Source organism: Meriones unguiculatus, chromosome 12 (assembly GCF_030254825.1).
Source record: "Meriones unguiculatus strain TT.TT164.6M chromosome 12, Bangor_MerUng_6.1, whole genome shotgun sequence".
NCBI classification, from domain to species: domain Eukaryota; kingdom Metazoa; phylum Chordata; class Mammalia; order Rodentia; family Muridae; genus Meriones; species Meriones unguiculatus.
The window spans coordinates 83,021,282-83,046,031 of NC_083360.1; the positions used below are offsets into that span (position 1 = coordinate 83,021,282).

The 24,750-nt window shown below is 45.9% G+C and overlaps 1 protein-coding gene across 12 annotated transcripts in view; it reads left to right on the forward strand.

Annotated features, from left to right (window-relative positions):
* Positions 1 to 24,750, forward strand: part of Dab1 (DAB adaptor protein 1) — a 1,075,378-nt gene that overhangs the window by 1,030,629 nt on the left and 19,999 nt on the right. For 10 of the 12 annotated variants that reach the window (XM_060366061.1, XM_060366058.1, XM_060366060.1 and 7 more), the window contains 4 exons: positions 16,401 to 16,451; positions 16,543 to 16,590; positions 20,557 to 20,619; positions 22,883 to 22,991. In XM_060366061.1, the coding sequence (XP_060222044.1) occupies positions 16,401 to 16,451; positions 16,543 to 16,590; positions 20,557 to 20,619; positions 22,883 to 22,991 (271 nt within the window). The remainder of the gene's footprint in view (positions 1 to 16,400; positions 16,452 to 16,542; positions 16,591 to 20,556; positions 20,620 to 22,882; positions 22,992 to 24,750) is intronic. The other 2 variants (XM_060366062.1, XM_060366059.1) reach the window with 1 other exon arrangement.

The following is a 24,750-nucleotide window of genomic DNA, read 5'->3' on the forward strand; positions in this document are numbered from 1 at the left end:
ATTGGATTAAATCTAGTCTGAACATTTGTCAGTTTCACTTCCTCATTAAGCACCACATTGTACAGAAATTATAATTATTGCAAGGCAGTTAACAGAGATGTCACACAAGACGAGGAACCAAAGGAAGGCTGAACCCGTGCATTTGTGGAGATGAAGGGGAAGGTGGCCCTTTCCTGTGTTCCTTAGGTGGACTTTATTTAGTCTTGCTTAAGAAAGTTGTCCTGAAGCAGAATCCTGGGTCCCTATGGTATCAGAGCAACCCAGAACATTAAAATGAGGCTTCTGATTTAACCTCACCCAAAATACAAGTCCTTCTTAAACAGTTGTGATAAGTGTGCGAGAAAAATCTCCATTGGCCTTGCACCCTTGCACTTGTGTACTCCATTAACTGACCTTTCTTACTTTCCTAATCCTAGAGCCTAGAAATATATATATATATATATATATAATGTTAAAAATATGTTATATTCTTAACAATATAAGACCTCTTTAATGAGCTCTCTCTCTCTCTCTCTCTCTCTCTCTCTTTCTCTGTCTGTGTGTGTGTCTCTCTCTTATTTTTTCTTTTGGCGGTGGGGGGGGAGACAGAGTTTCTCTGTATATCCCTGGCAGTTCTAGAACTAGCTCTGTAGACCAGGCTGTCCTTGAACTCACAGAGACCTGCCTGCATCTGCCTCCTGAGTGCTAGGATTAAAGGTATGCACCACCACTACCCGGCTTAATGAGCACTATTATAACCTCATTCATTCATTCATTCATCTCGTGAGCACGTATTTGCTATGGCCCTCCTAACTTTCTATAAAGATAGAAAAGATAAGTCACTTAAAACTTTTGACAGTTCCCAAAGGTTAAGCATAGAAAATAACATTAATGTTAGAATAATTAATATTATACTATAATATTTATATTAATATAAATAATATAAATAATGAAGGCTATGAGAAGCAATCTACAAGAAGTCACAGCAGTACAGCAGAAGGCAGAAAGCTCTGTCTGAGGGAACTGAATGAAAATCTCAGCCAGGGCATGAGGTAGTGGTAGGCTCTTGGAATCCATAGGAGTTTGTCACTGGAGAAAGAGGAACGGGTTTAAGGAGGAGGAAATTGAATACCCCGGGAGTCCTGAAATGGAGAAGAACATCTGGCATGTTCCTAGAAACCGATGGGTCACCTCAAGTGGCCAGGCCACAGCATGTTTTCATGAGAGCAAAGAACAAGGGCACAAATGGAGGAAGATTGCCCGTGTAAGCAAAGGTACTGAATGAGCTGAGGAATGAGGATGTATCGAGAAGGCTCTGGTCACTGGTAGAGTTGTTTCTCGGTGCCAGGTGCCAGTCTGGTGGCCTGCAGCAGGTGGCTCAGCAGGTGGGGAGACCATTAAAGTGCTAATACAATTATCTAAGCGCAACCATCAGGAGCCTCGGCGAAACATGCCAGGTGGCTTAATAGAGGGAATTTATTGTGGGGAGCCAGTTACAAGTTGCTAGAGGAGCAGAAAAGCCTAACGAGGCCATTGGTTAACCCAGATTAGTAATAGTTAGAAAAGGCTAGGACAAAGGAAAGAGTGGACTTAGCAGAACCGGGACCTGGGGTTGCCCAGGGAGAAAGAGGGGAGCTGTCTGTGGAGGCTAAAATCATACTGGAGATTCATCGACACCCACAGTCACTGTCGGAGACACCTGGGCAGTGTGCAGTGTCCATCCACTGCCTCCTACTGACCAACCTAAGTAGAAATGCATTGTCAAGGGACTTAGCAGGGATATCTATAGAGAATCTCTCTCTCACTCTCTCTCTCTCTCTCTCACACACACACAGGCATGCATGCACGCATGCACATTGCCTCTCCCACAATAAAGGGTAATATAGAGAAATGGCAAGACTGATTCACAGGACAGAGAGGTCGAGAGATAGGCAAGTGAGTATCTCTGATTTCCATCTAAGAACAAGACTGTGCAGAGGAAAGAGCTAAATTGGTGATATGGAAAACCATCCAGAGCCTAAGCTACACTTAGGAGATGGGGTAACAAGATGAAAGAGACCAAGCACCTTCCTTGCCTTTGGGATTTGTGGCTTCTGTCCGCCCAGATTTGTGTCTCTGAATCTAAGAGCATTCATGCCTCAGTCTTACCAACGTCTATCCAAAGACAGCATTCATTCATCTTCCTCTAATCCCATTCATCTTCCTCTCTGATTCCCATTTGAGTTGTATAAAGTAATTCATTTGAGTGAAATCTAACCTTTTCTCCCAAGGTAGAAAAACTGGGTTGAGTTCGTGGAAAGTGGAGTCTAACAGGGTTCTAGGCAGTTGTGTTGTGCCTGAAACTCTTTTTTCCAAGGATGGCAATGGAGAAAGGAGTGAGTTTTGCCTGCACGGCTGCCTGGCATCGTGCTCTCAGGGTTGGAATATCACATCTGAATACAACCATGACTACTCCATTCCTCTGCTAAAATGCCTGCCACTGGATCCCGGAGGAGTGGTCTTCGGACTTTAAGACCCCGGGACCTCTATTTGGTATGAAACATGCTTGGCAGGTTGCTAGAGAAGCAGACCAAAGCGAGATGTGGCTGATGTTGGACCCTCAAGACCTTCTCCCCGGGGAGAGGTACATTCTCTAATGCATAGAAGATTCTAGAGGGGAAGAGATGAAGGAGAATAGTTTGGAAGTCACTGTCCAGAGGATCCTGCTGTTATTTCTGTGGATGAAAGCAGGAAGGCAGAGGCAGGAGTCTTTTGGAGTATTTCCTATCTTGAACTTGGATTCTGTATAAGTTGGGAGGCTGTAAGACAACAGGGAGAGCATGAGGTTGGGAGTAAATCAGAGCCCTGTATTTCTTAGGTATATGACTCTCAGCAGATTCCTCCATTTTCTAGTGGCCAGTTGACACAACATGGAGAGCAAATTTCTTGTGTTATTCAGGAGACCAAATAAAGACAAGAGATGGCATTATGGTAGCACTGTGTCATACACTAGACAGAACTGGTAGGAGACAAAAGAATGCAGTTGAGTGCAAGCTTTGCAGCCCGGCTAGCTGGCCTTGAATTTTGTACCCCTCAGTTACCAGCTGTGCCAGCTGTGACTGCTCTTTACCTCTGTGTGTCCACCTGTGAAGTACTGGTAATGGCTCTGGTACCTGCCTCAGAGAGGTCTTTTTTTTTTTGAGTTTTGATAAATAATTCATGCTAGACATTTATAACCATTTCTGGTGCATAGTAAGTGCTCAGAAAACATTGGTCAGAATTCTTGTTCAGCTTTAGCTGACAATGTAGTATGGTGCTGATCCTGCCATGACACCACAGACAGCTCTTTGAGTTATGAGGCATCACCTTGAGCTGCCATAGCAAAGCTTCTATGGCCTAAGCATAGAAGCAACTGTGTTTACAACCCATACAGACTGCAAAGACCCAGATCAAGATGAAAACTGTCCTTGAGTTGTAAGCTGTGTCCTACCGTGGCCTGTGCATGTGGGGTAGGGAAAACGGAGGGACAGAGAAGGAGAGAAAGGCACATTGAAAGCTAGGACGTCGGTTGGGGGACCAAGAGACACAATCAATCCTCCATAGCAAGCAGATTAGTTGCTTTTTTTGTTGCCATGATAAAACTCCATGACGAAAAATGACTTATGGATGAGTTTAGTTTGGTTTACGCATCCAGAGGCATATCTATCCAGAGGCATTGTCTATTGTGGTGAAGAGGCATGGCAGTGAGCACCAAGCATGCCAGCCAGAGCAGGAAACTGAGAGGTCATAGGTTCTCCACAGGCATAAAGCAGAAAGGGGAAACCGGAAGTAGGGTGGAGCTGTATAATCTCAAAGCCTAACCACCAGTGATGCCCTTCCTTCAGCAAAGATTTACTCTTAAACTTGCCCAAAACAGGGCCACCAACTAGGGCCCAGTTTCTCAAATTCCAGAGTTCTTTGGGAGCAGTTTTTCAAACCACCACAGCAGGGATGACAAACAAGTATTAATAACAAATATTGAGCACCCCACTGTGCTAGGTACCATGTGTTGTTATTTCAGAATTGTCCCAAAGTACTGTAACAGTGGGTATCTTCAGTACCCAGTGGGACATTGAGGGACAAAGGCATTAAATCGCTGAGGACAGCCAGAAGAAGCAGAGCTAAGCTGCCTCTCTCATCCACCTCTTCGACCCTAAAGCTAAGATGACCTACTTTATCCTCCAAACTGGTTCACTTCCAAAATGAAAGGGGAGGAGGGTCGCTATTAACAATTATATCAGGACAACAGGCATAATCAAGGTCTGCCATGAACAAGGGTCTGGGGCTGCCCTATGCCCCACACTGGTTGATTTTTCTGCTCTACCATGTGGTCTCTAAAATAAGAATGCTTGAGAGCCAAAAGCTGGAGGCTTCTGGCCATCTTGCCCCTGCTGTGTTGTGTGTGTGTGTGTGTGTGTGTGTGTGTGTGTGTGTGTGTGTGTTTATGTGTTGCTTCCTGCAGAAGGGAACACAGTGCCTCTTCCATGCACAGGTGCCGTGCATGCGTGCTACTTCTATGGCACTGTCGAGTGACTAGGAGTTGTGGTGCGTGGGGTATCTGTTAACTGCTGCCGCCGCCGCTGTGGATCCGTCATTATTCCTCTAATACAGATCATTAACATTCACAGAATCTTAACTACAGCATCTTAACGAGCAAAGCCGTAATATACAGCTTCCCCATAAATATCCATCGGAGCTGACGCGCCTTCTCTCTCCATACAGTCATCCCGCTGCTCTGGATAAATCATCCTGTTGTGCTCCTTTGTCTCTCCCTAACTGCCGTTATTAGTGGTTACAGAAGAGTAATGAACAAACTCTAGTCAAAGAAAAAAAGGACAAGAGCTAAATGAAGGATCATGAGGCCCGAGACTATATATATATATATATTAAGCTCATTTTCTATAGCAGTTCCAAAGGAAACAAGAAGCCGTCATTTGCATTCGTGGTGTGGTCATGGCTGCACTCAGGACATCACAGTTCCTCCTAGTTCTGTGATTCCAAAGACTGCCCTGGCATGACTATCCTGTGTGACTTTTCAAACCAGCACTTCCTGCCCTAATAGATGTGATATAGCGTGTGTGTCTCTGTGAGACTTCCGAAGCCCCTACAATGGACTGTAACCCTGCATGAGTTTATACAGTTTAATTGACACGGCAGATATTGTTTTGTCTGTGATAAACATAAAAAGACTGAGAGCAAGACGCTAACAGTAACTCTGTCTCCAGAAGGTCCCCTGAGATGGACATTCACGCTCATGCTTGATGACGCTTCCTTGAGCCAGTTCTGCTTCTGCTTCTGTCATCTTATCACCATTTTCTCTCCTGTGGGTTAGCATCATCCGCCGTCCCTATCTGTGGGATTATTCCTGCATGCTCACAGCCTGTGGTTTGCAGTTTCTCCCTCCTTTTCCTGTACTATCCACTTGCTTAGCCTTGTCCCTTTGGCTGTGTCCACGTTGCTCTCTGCACCTTCACCCGGAGGTCCTGGCCCTGTTCCTCGAGCATTTCTGTGGAGTTGACACTTGATATCAGCTGCCCACGCCTTCCACGCAGGCTGTCCTGTATTAGAGCAGGCTCCTAAGCTGCCCTCACACTCATTCCTTCCAGACACTCGCAGTTCCCTAGCTCCTATAATGCAGGTTGTCTTCTGCCTGTTGCCGTCACACCGTAGCCTGAATCCTAGGCCTGCGTTTCCAAAGCTATCTCTCTGTGGTAAAACTATGGACTCTGCTGTTTTCTAGCTATGTGACCTGGGGCAAGTTATTAGGCTTTTTATGCTTCCGTTTCTGCCTCTGAAAATGACAGTAGCGATGGCGTCCACATCGGTTGTGATAATGAAATTAGTTACTGCATGAAAGCACTTAGAACCGTGACTGCTGCACATAGAGGAAGTCTGTCCAAGTGTCGGCTGGAACTGCCATTCTCTTGCACGACCTTCTGACAGGCCTTGAAGACATAAGGTCTTGAGTTTGCTGTTTGACCCATTGTTTCCTCTCTAGTCTACAGTGGATGGTTTGTAGGGTTTGTCTGAGTGGGGTGTTTTTGTGTATGCGTGTGTGTGTTTGTCAAAACCGGGAAATCATAGTGCCAACCAATTGTGACCATACCCAATATACGTAGACTGCTTTTATTTAAAGGGTCCCACAGAACACACATCGCAACATGTGGGGAAACATGTCCAAGTAAGACCATCTTTACCCACTAGCTACACATTCCTTCAAGATGATGCAGGGCCAGACAACAAGCAGAAAAAGGAATAAAAACAAGAGTCCATGTTTCAGAATGATAAAAGTGGGGTCCCTTGTCCCTTCAAGGAGTGTGCACAATGTCCTTTTTGTTATAAAAGTACAGTATCTGTAGCATTGGGAGGCACCTCCTGAAACCATTCTCAAGGCCTGTATGCATTTATCCTCCATCTATTCCACAAAGATTGTTGAATGCCTCCTGTGTGTCAGGCACCATGGTAAAGACAGGAGACTTACAAGTCAGCCAACGGTTCTCCTTACATCCAGGTGTCCTTCCATGGTAAGACCACCAACAGACAGGAAAACAGACAGCCCTCAGGGGATGCTCCCGATAAACCACAGTAGCACAGAGAAGGCTCTGCCAAAGATAACAACTATGGAAGATCGGAATCAGGATAAGAAATCAACCAGAGAAAGACTGTGCCAGGATAAAGATAGGGGAAAAAGCCTAAAGATGGAAATAACAACTGGGTGGAGAAGGAACAGAGGTAAGGCAGGGCTGTAACATGGTGAGAAAGAGAATATGGCGAGTTCAGAAATTGTGACATCCTCAGTATGCACAGACCCTGGGTTGGAGGAAGGGTTGGATACTCTACCAAGTATGATGAGAAGCCTACCTGCTGTACTCTAAGGTCACCTAATCATTGTTGGTGATGAATATAAGAAGGTAAAAGAGGAAACAGGGGCCTGCACAAAAGGGAAGGATGTACACAGACAGAGGCAGACCAATCAGAATATGGCCTAGACAGAGAATCAGTATCTCTTCCTAAATGCCTGGAGTTTACAGCATGGGAGAGGTGGAAATGGAGGGCAATGCTATAGCAGGCATGTGCCGTGTCCCACAAGGGGCCCCTGTGTTAAAGGTGTGTATCCAGGGGTGGTGCTTTTGGAAGATGGTGGTGCCTGCCAGGAGGTCTTTAGAGCACTGGAAGTGTTCTCTCAAAGGGAGCTATGGAATAATACACTCCCCTCCACTCTTGCCTTTTGCTTCCTGCCATTATGGGAATGGTCTATCTCTGTCACACAATTATTCTACAGCAGGCCATTGGCCGAAAGCATTGGGGCCAATAAGCCATAGACAGGAACTTCCAAACTTGTGAATCAAAATAAACCTTTTATTTATCTAGATAGCCTTCTTGGGACAATGTCACAGTCTGTAGCTCAGCTGACCCCACGTTTGTGATCCTTACAAATGCTGGTTAGGGTCACAAGCACGTGCTACTATATCCAGTTCTGCCTTTTCTAAGTTAATTTTCTCAAATTCTGTGTTACCATAACAGTAGGAACTAACTCACACACGTAACTTGTACACCTGAAGTTTCAGTTTCTCGACATGCATTGGTGCCTGTGTAGAAACCAGAAGATGAGCAAAAAATAAGTTTGGGAACCATGCTGGGTAGATTTATGTCAACTTGGCACAAGCTGAAGTCATCTGAGAGGAGGGAACCTCAATTAAGAAAATGCCTCTATAAGATCGGGTTGTTGGCAGACCTGTAAGGCATTTAATTAATTAGTTATTGATGGGGGATGGCCCAGCCCATTGTGGGTGAGGCCACCCCTGAACTGGTGGTCCTGGGTTCTAAGAGAAAAAAGTCTGATCAAGCTATAAGGAGCAAGCCAATAAGCAGCACCCCTTCAGTGCCTCTGCATCAGTTCCTGCCCCCAGGTTCCCACCCTGTTTGAATTCCTGCCCTGACTTCCTTTGATGATGAACAGTGATGTGGAAGTTTCAGCCAAATAAGCCCTTTCCTCCCCAAGTTGCTTTTGGTTGTGGTGTTCACAGCAATGGTAACCCTTACTAAGACAGGAAGGTGATACTCACCACGAACTCATGAGCATCTCCCTAATGTTACCAGAGAGAATTCGAGGGGTGGGTCAACTTAGCAGATTCTGTTCCGAGAATGACAGAAAGCCTTCTTTGGCTGTTCCCAGTGGCTGCTGTTGGCTTCTGTTCTACCAGTGGCATTGTGACTGAAAACGGCACATTCTCTGTGAAAACGCTCAATATGGCTCCCTTGTTGTGACACTCCCCATACAGTGACTTGAGTTAGTCATCTTCAGTCTTCCCTAACCTCACTTGCCCTGTAGCTCAGAGGAGCAGCTCAAGGCCTCTTGGTGCCAGGCTGGTGACAGACACCCAGGAGAGTTCACAGGTCATCAGATTCATACTCTGAAAAGCAAATCCAATAAGGAAGACCAAATAGTAAAATGAATTCCCGTGTTTGTAAGCCGCCGTCCTATGGAGAAGGAGAGAAAGCCATGTTGCATGGAGCGGCTGTCAGAGCAGCAGGCAGGAGCTGCTGGCTATTTTTTTTTCCTTTGCTGTGACATCTCTGCCGTTTGTGACTGCCTCTGATTTGCTCGCATTCCGCCTCTGCCACTTGATTTGGTCTCAACTTCATCCAATATTTCTTGTTACCATTTGGGGACCATCTGGACCTCAGCAGTGGTCTCCCCAAGAAGACACAGCATCAAGGAAAGTGATGGACTCTGCTGTGTGTCCTGCCCTCTCCCGGAAAAGTGGGCCGAGAGCCTGTCAGCCTGCTGACAGGAGCCAATTTCACATTCCTGTGACTCTAATTCACTCCCTTTGCAGAGTCCTGAAGCTGTGCCAGAGCTTGTTAGGAGGTTTTGAAAATTCTTTGGGTTTTGGCTAATGTGGACATAGGATTGTAGATTTCTAAGAGAAGAAGAGAGAAAGGAAGAAAGAGTTAGAAAGAATTAATTGCAAGTTTGGGGGGGGAGCATTCGCCTTTGGTTTCTAGTTTTCTGAGCCCACTGGACCTGTACAAGGCTGCTTGTTCTGTCTAAAGTCATTAAAAACAGCAGAGCCGTTTCTCAGCCTGTTCCTCCAGCCAAAGGGGAGGAGCGGGAAACTCTTAAGTCCTTCTGTGGATATGGTATCTTCTGGCTTCCAGATGAGGTCACTGATTAGATATAGGTCCCAGAAGTCTGCACAGCCCTTCGCAGAACTCCTTGCCAATGGCACAGCATTCTCGGTGCTTCAAGCTAGGCCCATCACTTGCAGTCGCCACTGAACGACGGCATCATTCCCAGTGTCTTTAGAACCCGCCATCACCACCATCCAGTTCCTAATGTACCAGGACTCAAGGTCTTCACTGCATTTGGCTTCATCCACTTATCGAGACAGAGCTGGATAGTATGTGTTTAATGGTATTTAATGGCATTGGGAGGAAGGTAGTACTGTGTACTGGAAACATGTCATGGCTTTTCACCGGACACACATACTAATAGCTGTGGATGGATTGTCTCATTCATGACCATAGCTGTGTGTGTGTTTCCCAGTTTCTCTTGTTTTGCCTTGTGATAGAAGGGCAAGGCCCTGTCCATAGACACTTACTGGATCATACATGCTTAGCGGATGGACATGGCTTGGAGGAGGACACATGACTCTCAGTCCTATAGCCGGCATCCCTGTCACCACCACCACTTACCCAAACTCTGGCACCATCATTTCTCAGGCACCACAGTCTACAACCTCACTGACATTCAGCTGTCTGTGTCTCACCGCAGAATCATGATCAGCCTTTAAATGGCTCCATAAACTGTATCTCCATGTAGATTTCTAGACTGGGTATGTTTGAGAAAATTTAGGCAGAAAAACCTAGCATCTCTCTTTGTTACATCCAAAGCAAACTCCATTTTTTTGCCAAATTCTGGCAGTTAGACAAAAGTTATCATTCCTCAGGAAGTTGTGAAGCAGGTTCCCCTCCACCGAGGAGTCATGTCTCTTCCTGATGACAGAGTGCAGGTAAAAGAAGAGCTAGGTACCCATGATACTGGGGAGCCTGGAGGGCAGCACACACTGTCTTCATCTCTCCCTGTGTCTCCCCAACCCCTGTGTGCTCCTCTAGCCCTCTGTTCTGCTCCTGCTTCTCTCCTGGTCAGGTCCATTATGCTGGCCATGTTCAGTCTCCTCCTTTCTCTCTCTGGTCGGAACTCTTTGAGATACCTCTGGCTGTTCTCGCCCTCACATCTACAATAAAAACCCTCCCCTTAAACAAACCACGACGTGATCATGTCATCAGTTTATACATTCTCTGAATTCCAAAAGAGATGTCAAAGGTAGACAGGAGAAGAGTGGGAAAGAGAAAGGGTGTGATGGGACTGATCCAGAGCAGTCATCTTTAGTCGCTGCTCAGAACTGGAGGAAGCACGAGCCTTCAGGGTCTACTGGAAAGGCCATGTCCCGCTTTCAGTTTCTCCTGCAGCCGAGGCGGTTGTTCCCCTGGACCAGCGCTTTCAGGTTATTCCATGCCTCATACCTGCTCACCCTCATCTCTTTGTCACCTTTGCTTTGCTTTGCTACAATAAAATGTCAGAGGCAACTTACTCTAAGAAAGAGGCAAAATGTATTTTGATCACAGTTCTTGGAGGCTTATGCCGAGTGGACAGTGACCCCGGGAAGTGGATGTCAGAATTACCTTGAGCAGGAGCAGAGAGAACCGCTGAATGAGGCTTGAGGCTCACTGCTTTAAAACACTTCTGTGGACAACACAAAGGCTCACACAAGATCTACTAAAAGCTTCTTGATAAATTCCTCAAATCGTGAGTGACCTAAGGACCTCCTGGTATGGCCTCCTCCTGTAGAACCCTCTCACTCCCCTGCAGGGCCAACCTGGGGGTCTAGCTCTAACCACAGTAAACTCTTAGGAACCATAAAACATTCAACCATAGCACCTAGATAGATAGATAGATAGATAGATAGATACATACATACATACATACATACATACATACATACATAGATGCCATTGCTTTCTTCTGCCCCCCCATCCCTTTTCTCTAGTTTCCCTTCTTTTCTTTTGTACTCCTCTCTCTTCTCCTCACCTTCTCCTCTTTTTTCCCTTCCCTTCCCTCACCCCATCTCCTTTCTCTTTTCCTCTTTTCTCTCCTCCTCATACACTCCTCCCTGCCTTCTCTTCCCTCCCCTTCTAATCCTCCTCTGCAACTCCCTCAGCCTCCCTTTTCTTTCCCCTGTGTTCTATACCTCTTCTTCCCAGCCCCTTACAAAGGTCACTGGCACACTGACACACTGGGCCCTGCAGGCTGTTTTCACAGCAGTCTCTGCCCTGCTTCTCCCCTGCATACCTGTTTTGCAGGCACCTTCAGCCTCATTTTCCTTGGGGTGGGGGTTGTCTTGGGTTCCAGGACCAAAGGAGGATGTGGCCAGGCATAGGGCAGCATTTGTACTGAAGCTGCTGTTCCTGCATCTCTTTCCATTCCCCTGTCTCCTAAAACCACCCTACTCTTCCCTTTTAGGCTACCCTAAGCTCTTAAGTGCAAGCACATTGGGTTTTCCTCACATAAGATGAAAGTGTGAAGATTAAAAAAAAAAATATGGAGTCAGAGTCTTTGCCAGGGCCATCCCTGCTCCTTCACATTAGTCCTCTGAGGTCAGCTCAGTGTCCTGAGTGAGCTCTGTCCCCTTCAACTGTTATCCCAATGCCAGCACGGTCAACCCAGGCTTGGTGGTACATACCTGTTACCCCCAGCACCTGGATCTTGGAAAGCAAAGGCAGGGGCATTACTATGAGGCTTATTTTCCATAGTTCCAGACCAGAACATAGCAAGACCCTGTCTCAGAAATCTCCAAATAGCAACAACAGCAATAAAATTCTACTTCAAGGAAATATGAGGTAAATGTTTTACTGTGTGAGAGACAGTAGACATAGCCTACCATGTGCTCTTTGAGGGACAATGCCATCTTCATTGCAGCATTCAAGCATGTCCCCTCAAACTTCTAGACATTCCTCAGGACTGCTGGAGAAAGAAGGGCTTCAGGCTGCAAAAGGAGGCCCAGCACGGATTAATTAGAGGCGAGTTTTCAATCATTCCAAAGCCAAGTCCTCACACCAGCTTGAGCCTCTCCATTAGACTTGTGGCATCAAGTCTAGCAGGAGTGTCAAGCCTCACATGTCTTGTACAGCCTGGCATCCTTAGGCACCAAGTAGAATTCTATTTCATTTGACTGTTGATGAGGCTTCATGAATTTCTACTTGAAACATGAATCTTAACTCGTGTCATGAATTTCTGCTTGAGACTTTCCTTTTAAAAGACCCACAAGTGTCTGGCTCTGGCTTAGCCCAGACAATGAGAAAAATGTAGATCCAGAAGGTGGCTGCTATCACTGCAAACTGAAGTTGATTTTATGGTACTGTCTAGACATAGCAAGGAACTAAATTCTCCCAGAGAAATGCCCCAGTCCATGCAAGTGTGGGCGAATCTTCAAAAGAATAGGAGACACTGCCCCAAAAAAGGGCCATGTCTAGTGTTCAGAAAATGGCCCTGACTGGAAGTATGACTGATCTTTGATTTTTTTTCATGCATTTTCTGTCTAGTTGTGCTAGCTCCTGCAGTTGTCACTAGCCACAGGAGGTCACTTAAGGTGAAACTATTCCACAGTGAGGTTTTATAATTCAGTCCCAGGAAGCATAGCTGTGGTAGCCAGCACAGGCCTCCCGCCATATTGGACTAGAGAGATACAGGACTCTCCACCGTCACAGGAAGTTCTGCCAGACAGCGCTGCTCTGAGAGAAGAATCACGTATCAACAGAGTAGTTTATCATCCTGGCTCGGCTGCCCCCTCCCTCTTGTGCAGTTCCCAACCAGAGACTTTCTTGACTCTCTCCTCAGAAGTAGAAAGTAGCCATCCCCTCTCAGCTAAAGGTGGTGCCAAGCAGAAGCTGCTAAATGTTACAGTGAGAATTAGTCCTCATTAGCATGTGCCCTGCTTGTTAAGTCATGCCCTGAGATGGTAGCATGCATTCGGGTGCCTGCAGTCACTGGGTATCCTTAATACTGCCCACCTGTGCACAGTTACAAATCACTTAAGCTAATCCATTCCTCCTGGGCCCTCTAAATGGATAATCGAATTGATTCTTTTGCAGCCGTGGGCTAGGTCCCAGTTTAGCTCTAAAAGCCTTGTGCCCTTCCATGTGTACCCTCCTGCCCACCTCAGACAACAAGGACCACAAAACCGTTAGCCATCACTGTATCTCCAGCACCTGCCTAGGTCCTGGCAGGTGGGAAACACACCAGCAATGTTTGTGGAAGGCATTAATTAACCCATTACCTAATCAATCAAGATGCCTTTGGTTCTCCCAGTAGGACTCTCACTGATTATTCCTGAAGAGAATTCATTCCCCGGCACGGCAATTTGAAAAGCCAGCTGCAATCAGAGCCACGGAGGACCTGTGGAAACCTGGCACATCCCCTCCCCCCACCCTGCCCCCCCCCCTTCTCCAGCAGAATCCCAGATCAGAGGCCTGGGCTCAGGTCTCAGAGTTCTGTAAACAACACCCCATGGGACTGTGTTATGCAGCCCAAGATTATATACTGTAAACCATGGCAAGCTCCCGGCATGTCAGCCATAAATATGATTACCTCATATTTGATATTTGTATCCCACATCCTAGCTCATCCACAGTCATTTTTACTGCAAGAGAGCCATCAGTCTGATCTCCCTTACCCCATTCCTCAGCGGTGGAGGCATCATTTCCCTACAATGGGAAAGGAGAGTCCCTGCAGGAACTTTATTTCAGTGTCTTTATGAAGAACTGTACCGAAACTGTGGGAGAATGCAGTCCCTTAAATCTCTTCTCAGAGTGCCAAGGCCCTGGTATATTTGTCACTGTCGAGTATTTAAAAGCAAAATACAAAGCAAACAGGAAAAAAAAAATACCAGAAGAAAAGTAAAAAATTGAAGATAATTGCTAAGCCAAGCTGAACTGGCTGCATTAAGTGTTGGTAAAGTAAGTCCTGGGTGTGTGAGAGGCCCCAAAGGATGGATTCCAGACCCTAGACATGAGTCTCAGCTAGGAAAGGGGTCACTGGATAGAAATGCTTCTCTACTGGCCAGATGGAGTACACTGTCACCTAAGGTCACACCAGACAGGAGGAAGGAGCCTGGAGCATTGACCAAGCCAGAGTCTGGCAGCAGGAGACCAAAGGTATCAGAGATATCACTGGGAGGAAGATGGTCTGATGAAACTGCCTAGGAACACAGCCAGGAGGAGGAAATGGAGTCAAGAAAGACTAAACCTCCTTTATTCTAGCTCCAAACATCTTGCAACAATAGTTTCCTCACACTGAAAAACATTTGTGGATATGTTGTTAGAATGAGCCAAGAGATGGGGTAAGATACCAAATAATGGCTGTTATTTATTGAGCATCTACATTATCCCTAATACCAAACAAGGGTATATGTACACCTCAGTAAGACTCAGAGAATAGCTCCATACCACTAACTAAAAACTGAGAAAAGTGGGACCCCTTGACTTCCAGAGTCATGTGACCAAGAGGTGGCATGACCAGTGTGACTCCTAGGAGACGCATTTGTCCAGATTCCTAGAGCTTCTTCTGAAAGTACAGAAATCACCCATCACACCTCACCTCTGCAACTCCCCAGAGGCTACGTCTTCTGTTACCAGGAAGGTGACAGGCACACGCTGATGCTTGGGGTCCTCCCGCATTTTCATTATGTGGGACATGGTGAGGCTTTTATGAGACTCCACCACGGGCTGTTTTTCAAATTTATTTAATTCATCCATCATGTTCTGAAGCCATTTGCTTTTTTATATTGGACAGATGTAATGAGATTTTGGACACTAAAAAATGTTTTTATTAAAAGTTATGACCCAGAGCTAGTTGGTAGGGGCCCTGCTATAAATCCCCAGGAGTATGTGAATTTATTAGGGATGTAGCGACATAACCTTAACCTTCCAGGCCACGCCATAGATTACATGATCTCCTAGACTATTGCTGTCTGCCCACGGCCCCACACACCTGTGGCTAAATAACAATAGCAGTAATTATCAGTGCCAATAGTACTGGAAGCCGTAGTATTCCTGTAGTTATTACGCATGGTGACTTTTCATCTCATCATTGCCTCAGGTGAGTCCTGGTGAGGTAGACCCTTGCAGAGACTGGTGGCAGGATTTACTGACGGCTGTTCTAAATGACAGGGATCCTGGGCACATTGATTCTCCTGGCCCACACCACATCCTGTGGCTAGGGATGAGGGAAGTAGCAGTTACAGTTTCTGTGGACGGAGTGAAGGTAACTTTGGCATCTGAACGGTGATTTAATTTAAGATTGGGCAATGGTATGCTTATTCCTCTGCTGCCAGCACCAAGCCCCAGTCCAAATTAGGAAGCAATGTCCTCTCTCCGCTCTTCCGTAGTGACTCAATTTGAATGCCAGTAGACACAGATGTTATTAGCACTGAGGTACTTGGAAATTTTCCAAAGAATAATTAGCTTGTATGTATAGACCAAAACAAGGTTATTAAAATATGCATGTGTGATAGATATTATACATTTTGTATAATTCATGGTATATTCAGTAGAATTAAAAGTTAAGAGAACAGTTGGTTTTGGCCGGCTGCCAGCCACTTGGTGAGATGTGGATTCATCCATTTCTGTTAGGCAGTGCTATGTATTAGCCCCTTGGGAGTTGCTAGGCAGTCGAGGATAAAGTGCACACGTGAGAGAACTTGCTATAGAACAGGTGCAGCTGAGGTGCTGGGGACCCTAAAAGGAAGAAGTTTCATGGCAGAGGTGGCATGCAGCTGGGCTTGGGAAAGCAATGGAACACTGAGATTACTAGGATAAGAAGAAACCGGAGAGCAAAGAGAACAGCTGGCCCAAAAGGTGGGCAAAAATGGTTGATGATGATGAGCGAGAGTGTGTGTGTGTACAAATAGGAAAATGGAATAAGGGAACCTGTTATTTTATATACCATTAGTAACTAAAATAATTATCAACAAAAATAGTGGAGTTGGGCTAAAATCGCATGATGTCCCATCTTCGTTTTCAAAGAATACCATTCAGTGTAGACACTTTGGCTCTTACCTGTAGACACTGCTGCGCCTAGCTGAGTGATGTGCATCCGTGCAGGAAGATGGACTTTAGACTCACAGACAGGCTGCCACTGTATTGCCCAATCAGGCCCATGCTTTATCATCTACTTAATGCTGAAAACAAATCCCAGGGTTTTCACCATACATCAGAATCTGCTCCCGCCTACTGAGACCATGGGAGTGTAAACCATAGCTACCGTCATCATTAAACTCATAAATCCATGTCATTTGTGTGTCATTCACTCCATCCTCATTCATCATCCCTTGCGCTTGCAGAACAGCCAGCCATTGGAGGATTTTGAAGAGCGCTTTGCTGCAGCCACGCCGGTAAGAGTGAGAGGGCCCTGTCTGTTTAACTGTTTCATGTTGTCGGACCATCACTCATTTCATGCTCATCCATCATGCCTTGTGGTTGCAGAACAGAAACCCGTCAGTGGACATTGATGAGCTCCTTGAGGCAACCAAGGTAAGACCTCCAGGGTCCTGTTAAATTAGAGTTCTTCTGGTTATCCTCATGTGTCCCATGATGCCCTGATCCAGCTGCATAAATCACATTTGTTCTACTCTGTGCTCCTCCAGTAAGTACGCACTGCAAATGTTCAGAGGAAAAAAGAAAGGTGCCATGAGGTGAGAGTGTTTGTACAGTGTGTGTGTGTGTGTGCGTGTGTGCACGTGCTAAGGGGTATTGGAAAGGAGATAACACCCCTTAGTTGCACTCAGCCAGTATTTTAGAGGCCACCTAACACATAATAGATATTCTAGAAGAATGCAAAATCTTTTTGTCCTGATAGAAAGATGAGAAGGCCGTGGGGGAAAGGCATGAGCTCATGCAGGGATCCTAAGATGGATCGCCTTTCAAATCCTCTGTACCCTGCCCTCCTAAGAACTGCGAGGACTGACTGTATTGGCCTGTCTTCCATAAAGCATCCAGCTCCCGAAAACAGGAGCTAGAGCATGCTGTCCTCGGGTCTGTGTCCCTGCCCTTGGCGTGGTAGCCAACGTATGACAGGGATTCCTACACATTTCCTGGAAGGTTCTGGGATCTTCTGTTGCCAAAACATAATGATTGTCGACCCATGGGGTCTTGTTTTTCCTCAGTTGTGTCAAAAAAAAAAAAAAAAACTCCCCCTCAGAGGGGAGTCACAGTCACGTTGGAAGAAGAGCCAGGGGACTAATCTTGAGGCAGTTGTACAGTGTTCCGTATGCCTGGGAAACTTTCACCTGCTCATCATTTGCGCTCCTTCCTCCCAGCTGATCGCAGGGAGGGGTCACCCACCTTAGCCTCAGTGAAGGCATCTCTGAAGTGCGGACTGTGATGACAGAGCTGACTTTCCTGGGCTCTGCCAGTGTCAGAGTGATGATAATGTATGAGAATGCTTATTGTAAGCTGTAAAGTGTTTTACAAATGTGAACTCTTAGCTTTATTCTCTTGAGGCCTTTAAAATGATGGATGAGGACAGTATTTTCAGATGGAACATGGTTTATTAGGTTACAAATAAGCAGCTGGGGTCCACATGGGGGAGGGCTGTGAAAATAGATACTATTCCTGATTCTCAATCATACTTGGTTATTCAGATTATTTTTAATTTTATGGCCAACGAACCCCCTTTTTCTATAAAATTTAATTAACTCAGGGTTCTATTTAAACAGCAAATCCAATGAAACGAAATAACAGCCTATGTTTTATGCCTCCCCGTGTTTTTCTCGTTTAATCCTTGAGTGAAAATCATTTGGCAAGAGGAAGGACTATATCTCAAGAAAGAGGGTTATTTTAAAAGTTGTACTTAAGGAGAAAATTAGCCAATAAATTATCTTTACGATGTTAGTAAAAGTATGCCACGAGTTCAACACATTTGAGATGTAAATTGTGTGACTTAATTATTAACTTCATTTTAATATTTTCTCAAGGCTGAAAATAGTCCTGAGCCATTTTATAAGCATGGAGATCCAGGAAGCCCGGAAGCTCTTCAGTTGAACTCATTAGAGGAGTTTGTCTTTTATGCAGCAGGAGAGGGGGCAAAGGGTAGGCTTCAGGTGTGGTGATGTTGGCATGCCAAAGAAGGCTTGCGGAGGAAAACAGGAGTGTCCACATTTAGGAGCAGACACGATATGCCCACTGCCATGTGCACATCCACTGACAGGTTGTCACTGTGTGAGAGGGAAGCTGTTAGGGGAGTCAGTTGGAGAAGACTGTGACATGTACACAAGTGCCTCTGCAGCCTTGGCCAGTCCCCTTGCCCATCTCCTCTCCCAGGGGAGGTTCACCACACATCTGTCCTCCTCCACTGTTCTTCCTGGCTCCTGCAGTTTCATATGTCTTCAGGATCCTTCCTCTTCTTTGTCACCAGGCTAACTGTACCTCTACTGCAGGATTTTGGAGACAAGCTGTTTCCTTGGGAAAACTCTTAAGTTCTCTGCCCCTAGCTGACTGGGCTCTAGTTCCTCAACAGAGACTTTGGTCACTCTTTCTGTCCTGTTACTTTGAAGGGCTCTGCATCTGTGGGCTACCATCTCCCAACAGACCATCCACTGCCTGCAGCTGTTGAGACTTGGCGGTTCTCCTTCCTATGCCCCTAACACCAAGTGCAGCACCTTAGGCTTCTTCAAGGTTTGCGGGAAGGATGACATGTACTTGGGAAGAAACGAAACATCCCTGTGTGAAGAAACAAACTTTGGTGCATACCAGGCACCAAAGTTCAGTGTTCAGTGTTCAATAGGAGAGCCCAGGGGAAGGAATGAAAGTCGAACTCACACAGCTGAGCTTCATTTTTATCTAGTAGAGTCTTCTGTGCCAGCCAGCCAGGCTTAGCAAAGGACAACAACAAACAGGCTCTACTCTTATGAGCACCCCTTGTCAGAAATGCTTGGGACCAAACGTGGTTTGGATTTTGAAGTTGGAACATACTCAGAATGACATACCTTAGGGATGGAACCAGAGTCCAAATACAAAATTCATAGGATTGCAGTTCTATGCCTCATATATACCTCTACTCATCCTTGCATATAACTTTACACTGTTATATATGTGTGTTTAGCGTCCTAGCATTTTTTTTTTATCATGATGCTTAAGGGGTTGGGTATGGAATATTCCACCTGTGGCATCATACCCACACTCAAAATGGTTGGAATATCTGAAGTTTAGAGTTTTCAGAGTAGGGGTGATAAATGTATAACATATAAAGAGATATCATTAACTCCGTCATCCAGCTGGGTACGTGACACTTGGGGGATGCTTCCGAGGTTGAAATGGGTAGACTCAACATACCCAACCAGCTGTGGGGGTGTTCTCCTGTACACAGTGATGGCTAACACATCGGGAGGAATGATCATTCCCTTTTGGGTATGGATCATAGAGCTTCAACTATGACCATGCTAGAGCTGAATGTCTGCATGGGACCAGAGTGGCAGGGCAGCTAGCCTCTTCTGTGCCTTCTGTTAACTGGTTTTTGCTGTGGTCTGCATTAGGAGCCCTCACTTAAGATGTGAAGATGAGTGGGAAATAGTTTTTGTTCAGTGGACAGGTTCACACAAAGTGTGTGATTATACGCTTTGCATAATTAAGTCAGGACATTTGGTCCCTGGCCAAAGAATCTCCATGATCCCTGACGCTAAAGTGTATGCAGATTAATTTCTAAGTGTATCTTAAAAGGCTTCTTCTGCTCTTCTGCCCAGGCTTTTTCACAAGCATGATAGATGGGAGGATTGATGGAGCAGTGTCTGTAGGGATGGAGTTCCCGGGAGTGATTGATAGTGTGTATACTGGGCTGGTTTTGATGCTCTTCCTGGTATTAAATGAAATGTTTTTTTTTTTCTTTTTCCATCCAACCACATTTTTTATCCCAAAGACAGACTTCCAGGGGACACACATTTGACTGTGTGCTCTCTGTCTAGAAAATACACATCCTGACCTGGATGACCTAGATGTCACCTCTATGTGAATTAATTTCTTCCCTACCCCACCCCACCCCACCCCACTTCACCCCTCCTAAAAAAAATGGGAATAAGGGCGTTTACCTCTCAGGGCTAGAGCTGTTGGGAGCATTAATTGAGAAGGGACCTCATAGTCATCCCTTGCTAAAGGATGGACCTCAAAGCCATCCTTTGCCATTCTTTGGATGGGTAGTTCCATCTTGAGAGAAGCCATTCATAGGATTGCAGTTCTATGGCTCTTGGCTGAGTTTGATGTACATGAGGATAAAGTACTGTTAATGATACGTATGGCTAATGGGTACCATTTATGAAGCCTGGATAAACAGCTAGACACAGAGTAGTAGATTGATTCTGACTATATCCAAAAATGTTGCCTTGGAACCATGAAGGGGAGTAGTGAGTGACAAGCCTTACCACTTTGGTAAAGGAGGAAAAGGGTGACTATTCTCACTGTATAACATTTTACCCTCCTGCTTATAGGATTCTCTTTGTGTCTTTTCAGGCTGTGACCCAATTAGAACTTTTTGGAGACATGTCCACCCCTCCTGATATAGCCTCTCCCCCGGTAAGTATGCACTGCCCTCTGAGCCCTTGCTACCTGGCCCTTCTTTCCCCAGTCACACAGTGACAGAGTCTAAGCCTTGAAGAGCGAGCCTGGCTGGTAAATTTCAACTCCAGCTCCTTCAAGTTGTGTTATTTGGGTATTTCAGCTAATATTCCTAAACCCTGGGCTCTTCTGTTGTGGAGGAGAAGGAGTTAGGATAAATGTCTCTGGTTTGAGGAATAAATGAGACCATGTGTACAGCAAACCCAGGGCATTGTTTGTGGTTTGCTCTTAAGGCTCATAAGAAGGGAGACAGGAAGGATATGTAGTTTGAGATTACCAAGAGTGGAAACCTGAGTGGGGAAGATGGACAGGAAACTCAACAGGACAGGAAGCAAAAGCAGATGTGTGTCAGCATGGATCTGGTCCCTTACACACACGAGGGTAACTAGGGGAAGAAAGCCCCTCATCTCCCATCCTCCCTTTCCCTCCTCCTTTTCTTTCTGTCCTCCCACTTCACTGTTCGCTGCCCTCTGGCTTGCCTTTGAGCCTTAGAAACCATGACCTGTGCCTCCCTGAGCCACTCAATGAAGCTCCAAGTTCACAGCCACAGTTCAGTAGGAGCATCTGGGGCACTGCTTGCACGAGTGTTGAGATTGTGTGGGGCCTTCTGTGGAAAGCACAAATTAGAAGAGAAGATTAAAGGAAAGAAAGAAAATCGAATTAAAAGCAAGGCAAAATAGAACCTTAGTGCTAGACACTTTGATGAGCCACTGCAGTAGCTACTGCAATGCAAGCATGCCCTCTTCAGCCCCTCCCCTGTCTCCTCCCCAGAAATGTAGAGTTAGAGCAGTCAGCTGCAGCTGCACCAACTGAAGATGCTGGGAAAGGACTGATCCTCCAAGCACCACACAGTTGCACAAACAGAGGCATAGTGCTATGGTTCATTGGCAAGTTGGACCTCGCAGAGAAAAGGCTGTGATCCCCCCCACTAAGGACAGATGGCCTGAGACACTGCAGCCCACAGCTGCTCCTGGGGAACCCGGACACAGCTACCCTGCTCCCAATACCTGATTTCTGTTCCAACCTTTTCTTGTTTCCAAAGAAGCCAGCCCACTCTCATGAGCCCTTCCCTCCTACAGCACCCTCAGGGAACAGCTGGGGTGGAGAAACAGGCAAGAGTGGGCCGGAGGGTCTCTTCCTTCCTTCCTTACCCCCTGCATTGGACAGATGAGCAAACTGAGACGCAGGGAGGGCATGTGATTCCTTCCAGGCCATGTGGGGGAAAAAGAGCAGCTCTGACTATGTGCAAAAATGCTTAACGCAGCAGCTCAGGGCTGTGTTTCTGGCCCTGAACCCAAATGCAATCCAAATGGATGTTTAGTAATCCTCAGAACAATGCCACTCGTCCCGGAAGCTGACGGTCTAAAAATGGCCCTGTCTAATTGCCATGGTTTCAGAATTAATTGCTTGCCCCAGTCTGTTCCAACAGAGGAGGCGGGGACCAAAAAGGATGTTATGGCATCACACACACTTACATTCTGTAGGCAAAAGCCTACAGTTCACGGGAGTGAATGTTCTTTTTGGTAACTCCCACTTTACCCAGCCGTTCATGCAGCTGACCTTTCTGGAGCTGCAGCTGGGGCCAAGTTAGTACTAGAAGTTCCTAGATAGGCTTCTGTGGTCTGGTTGTCTTCTTGAAGATATCTCCTTCTCTTTTACAAGGAGGAGGGTCAATCAAGAGTCTGGAAGGCTCCTGGACACACACAGCCTCACTCCATCCACTCATCAAGCTTTCTTTGTTTATTTAGCCAACTGTTTACTGACCACCTAATAAATGACAAGCTTTAAACCAAGAACACAGTAGGGTTCAAGTGGGTATATTGCATGTGGAATTGACCGCTTGCACGTGGTGAAAGCCGTATATTATAGAATAAGTTGGTGGCCTGAAAACCACCAGTGGTAGGGGCTCGAATAATTAAACATACTGCCCCTGTGTGCGCTGAGCATTGGCTATATGTCCATGCACGGTGCTTAAGAAAAACTTAGTAAAGCTGATCAGTTAGATGCATGGTTTCATTTAGTCCTCACAGCAGCTCTGGGGTTGGGGTTGGGGTAGGGGCAGATAAGGATTCTTTCACCAACCCCACAGCCTGCGAAGCACATAAGTGACTTGGCCTGTGTCTAGTTTTAGCAGCACACACCTCACTCTTGCTTCCCCCATCTATGTGGACCACTGAGCAGGTCTCACGTGTCTGTTCCCCTGCCCCTCTCTGTCTGGCAGACTCCTGCAACCCCAGGTGATGCCTTTCTCCCGTCGTCATCCCAGACGCTTCCGGGGAGTGCAGATGTGTTTGGCTCTGTGTCTTTCGGCACTGCTGCTGTACCCTCAGGTAAGGCCTTCCCACTGCTTCCTGGGGACCTCACTCAGACAGCTAACTGAACCAGGACCAAACACCAGGACCAAACCTGTCCTGTCCTGTGACTCATCAAGAAACAGGAGACAGCCATGTTGGTGGGCAGGTGGAGGTCAAACACAAAGCCAGGGTGCTGATGCCAGGAACTTGGTGATGGCCTCCGCCTGGAAAATCCCAGGTTCAAGGTTGTTTGACAAACATGGCGTCGTGCACACAGCAGTGCGAATCGTCCATTTCCTACCAATCATGTAGGCCAGAGGCAGGGAAGATGATGGGAAGGAGAGAGTAGGCATACCTCTTATTTCCCAATGGATAAAGGGACTGCCTCCCTGGGCTCAAGGGATAGAGAGATTCCCCACCCACAGGGAGAACAGTGTAGGACAAGAACAAGCTGCTAAGGGTGAATTGAGAAGAGAATGTAATATTCAGAGGTTTAGAAAGTATCTCTTCGTTTTCCAAGTATCCTTTGAAACAGTAGACTCTGTTTACAGCAGGGTGAACGTAGGCAGGGTCGCAGTACTGCAGGTAAGTTACAAACTGGTAGCATCTCAAGGGTCATGCTTTGCTTTCGTGGTATCTGCTGCTCCAGGTAGCCAGGCTGCTCCAGGTAGCCAGGTCACTCTTACTTGGAAATGGCCACCGGTAGGTGAGTTTAGTTCTTTCAGTTATCGGGAAACCTGGGAAAGTGTTTCATTTCCCTCTACCTATGTGCTCTGAGTTGGAGGCTCACTATTTCTTACTTGGCTTTATGCTTATAAACAGCAAATGAGAGCTTGAATATTTTAGAATACAAATCTGCTTGTGCTTTTTTATGCAAATAATTACTTTTAATTATATAGTGTTAGAAGAAAATTCTTGCTACTAAATATAAACCTTGCTTTTATTTTATATAAATTAAAAATTCATACCCTGTTCTGGAATGCAGCTCCTCTTCTTGAGTCAAAGGATCATTGCAAACTTTTAGAAGCCATATAGTTGGTAGTGGCTGCCCTTGACTTATGGCTTAAAATCTACAGGCATCCTGGAAATGTATTCATTTCCAAGCTCCCCAGTTGAATTGTTTGAGTCATCCCTGAAATGGGATGGTGGGGATGACTTATTTTCTGAGTATAAAATGGACATGAAAATCTTGGGAACAGTAAAATAGAATGTGTCATTGAAAATATGAATAAAAATATTTATTAGGAATGCACCTGAGCTTGAGCGTTGTCTTCACCGAGCCATGCTTGGCCCCACTGCTTTGACTATAAAGATTCACAATGATAGACCTCATAATTACTAATCCTCAGACATTCTCACTCTACAAATATTCACTGGGTGCCCACTGTATGCTAGTTGAGGATCTGTAGTCTCTTAGTACTTAACCAGCTATGTGTCAACATATCCATCTTTGCAATGCTATCTCTTTGGGTTATTGAAAAATATGATCAGTTTTCAGAGGATAAGTCTAAGATTAATGCATTAGCATATTTTTGTTTTCTGTCTTTGCATAAAATATTCTTGAGGTACTCCTCTGATGATGATAATCTGAGCCTTTCTCTCTTCAGCTGGTCTTAATATGTTGCCGGCTGCTGTGCCTCTCTCTGCCTTGCACAAATTATCTGGCTAGCACTCGGGAAACAATGTCAAAATGTGACCCATGTCACACAGAGCGTAGCTGACCGCTGAGGACTTCCAAACCTCCAGGTCATTCTGACTTAGTTCCTTGTTGGTAAGCTTCAGATGTGGGGGCCAA